The sequence below is a fragment of the Dioscorea cayenensis genome, chromosome 4 (assembly GCF_009730915.1).
Source record: "Dioscorea cayenensis subsp. rotundata cultivar TDr96_F1 chromosome 4, TDr96_F1_v2_PseudoChromosome.rev07_lg8_w22 25.fasta, whole genome shotgun sequence".
In the NCBI taxonomy this organism is placed as follows: domain Eukaryota; kingdom Viridiplantae; phylum Streptophyta; class Magnoliopsida; order Dioscoreales; family Dioscoreaceae; genus Dioscorea; species Dioscorea cayenensis.
Genome location: NC_052474.1, coordinates 7,555,689 through 7,563,029, shown reverse-complemented (window position 1 = coordinate 7,563,029; position 7,341 = coordinate 7,555,689). Strand labels below are relative to the sequence as shown.

The window sequence follows — 7,341 nt, the reverse complement described above, 5'->3', positions numbered from 1 at the left end:
ATCGGCTTTGTTTGACTGCTAGAGAGGCCGATCTAGAAGAGTTCATGGAGAGAATAAAATCATCATCATACGGAGTGATGTTGACAATTAAACCCGAATTTAAGATCTCCGGCAAGTGAGTCTTCAGCGAATTGACACTCGCATTCCCAGATGCAACCTTAACGATGATCATTTTTCTAAGATCTTCCTTGGATTTGTTAATCTCTTCAGTAATTGGAAGAGAGACACGAAAGAGAGGAAGGTTCGGCGATGCGATTGCAGTCGTTAACGAAGGAGCAATATTAAGGAGCGGCCGAGCATCCGGCAGAGATTTCTTAGATCTTTGCCGGGGATTATCACCTTCAACACCTTGAGGCGACCGGCGGGGACAGTGAGCGGCAACGTGACCTGTTCCAGCGCAGCGCCGACAGGTAAGTTGATGCCTGCATTCCACGGAGGAGTGACCAGATCTCAGGCATTTTTTGCAAACAATTTTAGATTCCGAGAGACGGCGACGTTTAGAGACAGTTTGCCAATCAGAGTCACATGGCTGAGAAGGCTCGACGGAAGGAGGAGAGCGAGTACATCAGCGAAAGAAACATCTTCTCTCACCAAAGAAGAAGAGGCCGGAGGAGAGGGAACGGGGTTGACCACGTTATTTAATTTTATGTTTGTTCCGTCTGTTTTTGTTATATCTGTTATGTTATTATACTGATTTTTTTAATATATTAATGGAATATGTTCTATTTGGAAAAAAAAAAGGCCTTCTCACTTTCATCAGCAAAGCAAACTGCCAGATCCATGAACCGGAATTCATTGCTGATCAGTGCCCTGTATTTATCATCCGACCTAATTGATATCTTTTATTCTTTGATAATTGGAAAGTCAAATCACTAGCATAAGAATCACCACACAATCAAAGCCAGATAATTAAGAAGCATGCATATCATTTCTGTAACTCAGCCTTCACCATAGCTAGAAGATACAAGAACAGGGGGCAACAATAGCAGCAATTCTAAAAATTCTAACTAGTTATTTCTAGCTGTTTAGACAAGCAAATTCACCATGTTTGGTGTGAGCACAACTCACATCATGTTCCACAACAAACAGAGCATGCAAATTTAACAAATTTTAAAGAAAAAGGATTGTTCTCCATTGACCCAGTTAACCCAATTTTGAGTTCAGACACATATTCAAAGAGACACAGTGGATATGATGGCCGTGTTGAAGAATGGAAAGGTCTCATACCTCAGAGTACAACTGCCGGAGAGATACCTCCACCCATTGGTAAGCTTGCATTCACTGGACACCTTATCCATCCCTCTCTGTAAGCATTGCATGCATCTTCCCTTACTAAGATCTCTACTGCACTGCACTAGAACATAGCTAGACAATGAACAACTAATCACTAGTTTTCCAGCACTCACAAACTTTTTATTTTTCACTGCATCATTGATTAAACTCCTTGCTAGTTTCTCCGTAGCACTATCGGCATCAGCTGACACTTGTTCCACACCGCATAATGTCCGATTAACGCTGTCCAACATCCCAAAGAACCTCTGGTTTGAGTATTTAACAAAGCACTTCTCATACCATTCAATTGCTTGTGCTTTGCTTGGACAGTCTTCTACTATGCTTCTACTTGCATCATTCAGGCAGCTCTGGCAATCTTCCCTTTTGTTTTGTAAATCTCCTCTGCAGAGTGCTAAGCCATAGAGCATGTCCCTTTTCTCCCTCACAATGGTGTAGTAGAACCCGGCCATCGCCGGAGCATTTTTGGTCAAGCTTGACAAAAGCCTGACAAGTCCTTGTGAGGCACCATTAGAAGGGAAGTTATTGCTTGAACAATAGCTCTGAGTGATGTATGTACTTGTTCCATTTAGATTCTGAAGGAAAGGTGTGGCTTCATACCTTATCCAACAGCTAGGAGCCAAAAACCTCCATCCCTTAGAACTAGTGCAACAAGCCTTGATATTTGCCAAGATGGTAGTCAAGCAATCACTGCATCCTTTACTGCTTAAGTCTGAAGAACACTGTGCCAGAGCATACAAGCTCTCAGATATGAAAGCTTGGGACTTGAACATGAGAGGCTGGGCTAGTGGAGCATCTTTCACCAATTGGGACACCACCTCCACTGGTCTTGATGAAGTGGTGTTCTCATTAACATTGATCATGGAGAAGCCATTAGTGTCTGGAAGTCCAAAGAAGTTGGTATCAGAGTAACGCAGCTCACAATAATCATACCATATGATTGCTTGTTTGGAGCTTGGGCAACTATCAATGATGTCTTTGATGGCTGTTTGAATGCAGGCTTGGCAGTTGTCTTTTGAGAGATCACCTGTGCAGAAGTAGAGGCCGAAGACGGTGGCCGGGGCCTTGCCGGCGGTTTCATTGATGGAAATGGATGACGAGGACTTGTCTTTGAGGGGTGGATAAGAGGGTCTTGAGGTTGGTGGAGAAGGGGCTATTGTCTGTGTATCTGGTGGTGGCGCAGTTGGCCTTGATTGGCTTGAAAGTGAGAGTTGCCATGGCTGTGTCATGGTAGATGGAGAGGAGAAAGAAGAGGTGGCTCAACGCTTTGAAGTGATGAAGAAGATGAGACGCCATTAGATCTCTTGGCTATTAAGTGTTTCTACATGGTCATATGGTAGTACCAAGAGGCCGTTAGAAGGGGAATCAACTGCCAATTCTCTTATTACATGGGTGGTATTAATAAGTAATTTTATGTTTAATTTTTCCTGAATTAATCTAATATTTTTTATTTATTATTATACTTTTGGTTTTCTTTTCCAAGTGGGTTTGGAGTTTTTCCACTACTTTAATATATAAAATTATCCTAAATATATTTAAAAGTTTAAAATATGAATTGGGGTGGAAAAAATTAACATTTTTTAGTTGTTCATGTAAGAATGTTTCATTGGCTTTGTAAAAAAAAATTTTTTTGATTGGAAAGACTAAATCATTTGTTGTGTAATTTAATGTTTTTAATAAAATATGAAAGATCTTATATTAGAAAAAACATCAATACCACTTCTATAATATAACATTAAAATTTTCATTTTACTCTTTATTTAAAGGTTGAAGGTTCCTTTATAACTTATTTAAATTTCTTTTTAAAAAAATCAATAGCGTGAAAAATGAATAAAATTGCTATTAAAATGTTATTATGTCCTTATCTTTTTAATCTGATTTGTATATGTTTTTTTTTTTAATTTATAAATAGGTGACAAGCGCCCCCCACTTAATAATATAGGTAGGCACAAAAATATACTAGCTATGGTGGCTTAACAGCTTCTAGAAATTTATCATGTTGGGCGGTCTAACATGCAGCCAATGAAGGCTTGCCATATGTGCCAAAAAAGATATATTAGAGACCATAAACCTATGATAATAAATCTTCCTTGCCATATAACCATGAAGGGGTGGAGAATATAGTTCCTCTCATAGAAGATCCATACGAAGATTCAGTGTACAGTGCATGATCTCAGTGAACAATAAGAGTACAGTACTTTACAACTTCATTGGTGTGAAGTTTCAAACCCGTGTCTACCCTCACTGTCAAATTAAAACACTATTGTGCTATCCAGTGGTTCTCTTGTGATTTTTTTTTATAAATACTAACAAGATTTTTTTTAATTAAAAAAAATTATTTTCTCTTATTTTGCACCTGGGTTACAGTGCCGTTTATTTGAGAGGAAGTGGTAAAAAAATCACTAAAATAGATTGACTTCACTTGAGTTAGATGTTCATTTTACTCTGAAACGGTGGAAGTACCACTTTCCTTACTTCAACATTTTTCAGATTTTAAACTAAACATACTTCAGCATAATTTTTACTGAAGTGAAATTTTATATTAACCCACTTCTCCTCATTTCCCTATTTTAAGATTTATTATATTTTTAATAAAATAAATATTAAAATTATTGGAAGTGGTAATAACTTCCGACCAACAAACTGTCATTTTTTTTTTCCGGACTACATTTCCTCAGAGAACGCGCTAGATGTTAAAGTAAATAAATAAATAAATAAATAAAGACTAGCAAAATATGCAAAAGTCTTGTATTGCATTTGAATGATTGAGTTGCCATTGAAGTCAAAGTGGATAACATTGAATGAGAGAGAAGGCCATGAATGGCGAATGGCCTCTTTTAATTTTGGGAGTCTAGTGGCCATCTTAGTTCCATTACTATCGCCATCTTTTAATTTTGGGAGTCTAGTGGCCATCTTAGTTCCATTACTAGAGCCACCCATGGTTGGCTTGGATGGAAGACTTATTGGTCAACCATACATGTTCATATGAGCAATGGGAACAGAGCAAATGAAAGATTTTCTTAAGGGAAGAGTTGAAATATGAAAGCAATGGCCAAGGCCGCAGCCTGATGGGGTCAATGGGCCAGATGCTCGATTGACAACTTGGGCTGCCAACCTTGCTCTAGTCACTAGCCACTGAACTTCCAACAACGCTTTGGTTTTTTTTAAATAATCTCTTTGGCCCATTTAAAAACGGAGTACTAAGGGTGTGTTTGGATTAGAGTAATGATTACTAAGGAATAAGAATAGACACAAGTTTTAATAATAATACATGTTCGGATACATATAAGAATGGGAATTAAACCCAGACCTCATAATTAAAGGCTAATTTCCATTACCACCAAATATGAGGGTAATGGGGAGAAATTGATGTGATTTGACATATTTGCCCCCACTCCAAAATTGCTCATCTATTTAACATTTTTATTTGTAATAATAATAATAATATGAACTATTTAATATAAATATTTAATTATAACCATTAAAATTGATAATAATATTTAAATTATTTAAAATAAGTAGTTTCATTTTTAAAAAAAATAATACACCAAATATTCATTTATAATACCTAATTATATTAATTAAAATTACTAATAATTAAAGTGAATTATTTAATTAATATTTGATGATAATTTAAGTATATAAGATACACATAATATTTCACAAATTAAAAATTTATCATAAATAATATGTCAATATTATTTATTAGCATTAAGGGCAAAATAGTAAATTTAGGATATTTTCACTTTTCCCTTGCTCCATTCCCAATGAATTTTATTGCAACCAAACATTGTTCTTATTTTTGCAATCCAAACGCATCATAAAAGTCTTATAAAAAATCTTTACCGTGTTTTTTTTAAATTTATATATATATATATATATATATATATATATATAAATATTTGAATGCTAAATTAATTAATTTAGTAGCCCAAATCTTAACCACTTGAACCAACTCTAGTTTATATAAAATGAGCCGCTTTTTCTCAATAATACGGTGGCCATTGAATTTTTTTTAATAGTGAATCATTATTCTAACTCTTTTAATTACAATGAAATCATTATATATATATATAGATATATTTCAATAGTGGAAATTGCCAAAAAAACCCTTTAAGTTTGTAAAATTGCCAAAAACACGTTGGTTTTTGCAGATCCCAAAAACCCCCTCCTTTTAAAGTCATGTTTTTCAAACCCCCAAACCACCGTAACGGATGTGTGAGCGGAGTGAGTTTCAAATTTTTGGACGAAAAATGCCCTTGCATGGGGGAGTCGTGGTGCTGGGACCATCTCGGCGATTTGAGAGGAAGTGGGGGTTTTCCGTAGGAGTAACCCGAGAGGCAATTTATTGGAGCCGTTTAATTGCTTTTTCTCGACTCACGTCTTGACTTTTCCATTTCAGTCGTCTCGAAGTTGTCTCTACGGCGAAAGCCTACTGTAATTGCCATTTCATCGACTTTTTCCCTTTCACCGGGTATCTCGAAGGAGAAGTCCCCCTGTGACTAGTTGGCATTTCATCGAGTTTCGCGATCTAAGGTATTGAGTATGGTTTTATGTTAAGCATTACATTACAAAGAAAGATTTTTCGGTTTTGTTTTTGTGCTCTCATTTTTTTGTTGGAAGATATTGAAGTCTGCGGGGGATTTCTCGGGTGGGGTTTTGTTAGTCTGAGGGAGATTTCTCGGTTAGGGTTTTGTTTTTGTTTTGCATTTTTCAGTATGTATACACTATCGAAATAGTTTTTCGATTGTTATGATTTGTGTAATATTTATAATGTACATTTCCGTTTCGTTTGATATGGTTGCGATTTTACAAATGAGGTTGACGTTTAAGAAATGAGATATTACTGATTTAACATTTGTTGTCTACGTTTAAGTATTCTCGTCTACATTTAACAAAATGGGTCTCTGTTTAACATTTTATATCTCTATTTAATAAGCGAGAGTTCTACGTTTAAAACCTTATATTATCAGCTTAAACTTTTTGTATCAGATCTGCTGAGGGCTTGTGATTATGGCGGTCAGACCTAGTTAATGGGCGTTGCTATTTGACACGGTTGTGGAGACCTTAGGTCGAATTGAAAGTTAACATGACCCCTCGACATTTGGGAGATTATTCGAAGGACACCGTTTTGCGGCGTTCATTTGGTGGAAGCCATATACCAAGAGGGCCCTTCTTGATTCTCTTTTTGCAAAGATGCGATGGTCGCACTAATAAATTCGGGATCGGGAAAGCTGCTGAGTTTCGAGACCTCGAGATGTGGCCCTCGTTCTTGGTGCAGCGTTGCGATGGCGGCGCGATGGTCTTCGGAAGAAGAAAACCGGTCGGCGTTCGAAAGGCGGTATCTATCAAAGACCCTACGAGAGACAGGAGACTCCATCAAGAGCACTCGGTGCAACTTGTTCGACGAGAGGGGAGAAGAAGATAATTTTGTCAAACTCGATGGTGTACCTCGTGGGGGACGATCCTCTTCCCAAATACATCATGCTCGGTTCCAGGCTGGATGCGTTGATTACGTCGATGATCTACCGACCCGTGGAGGCGATCGCGTAGGCGCGGGCGGCGCACAAGTGGCTTATGGAGGATATTCCATGGCGGCCACTTTGAGTGCAAGATAGATCTTGTGGGAAGAGACCAACACGAGGGTACATTAAGGGTTGCTCGGTCGCTTAACGTCCGGTTTCTGGTGACCGGAGCAGGGGAAGAAAGTCCGTTTCGGCAAGATCCCAAGGATCTTTGTGCTACGGTGAAAGTACTCAGGAAGCAGCGGCCGGTAGAAAAGCGAGCTTGTCGTCGCTCGATGGAAAAGAGGTAATAAATCATGGACGATGTTTAACATAAGTCTTTAATGTTTAAAGCAGTTTGTATTTTAGCGTTTAACTTTAGTATTTACCGTTTAACTATTATTAATAACTTTGGTTTAAATATTACGTTCTCCGTTTAATTATATTCTATAACGTTTAAATATATACACCGTTTTATAGTTTTTATAGTTTAAAATGAATGATCTCTGAAATTGTTTGGTTTACATATGTTAGTTTCTGATGGTTC

The 7,341-nt window shown here is 37.4% G+C and overlaps 1 protein-coding gene across 1 annotated transcript; it reads right to left on the bottom strand.

Annotated features, from left to right (window-relative positions):
• Positions 1 to 922: 922 nt before the first annotated feature.
• LOC120259525 (cysteine-rich repeat secretory protein 9-like) lies at positions 923 to 2,690 on the bottom strand. Its single transcript, XM_039267142.1, has one exon. It carries the CDS (start codon positions 2,517 to 2,519, stop codon positions 1,173 to 1,175), a length of 1,347 nt encoding a protein of 448 aa, XP_039123076.1. The 5' UTR covers positions 2,520 to 2,690; the 3' UTR covers positions 923 to 1,172.
• Between the last annotated feature and the right edge of the window lie 4,651 nt (positions 2,691 to 7,341).

Excerpts from the sequence above, each read along its gene's own strand:
- LOC120259525 (XM_039267142.1), bottom strand. The coding sequence starts at position 2,519 with ATGACACAGCCATGGCAACTCTCACTTTCAAGCCAATCAAGGCCAACT.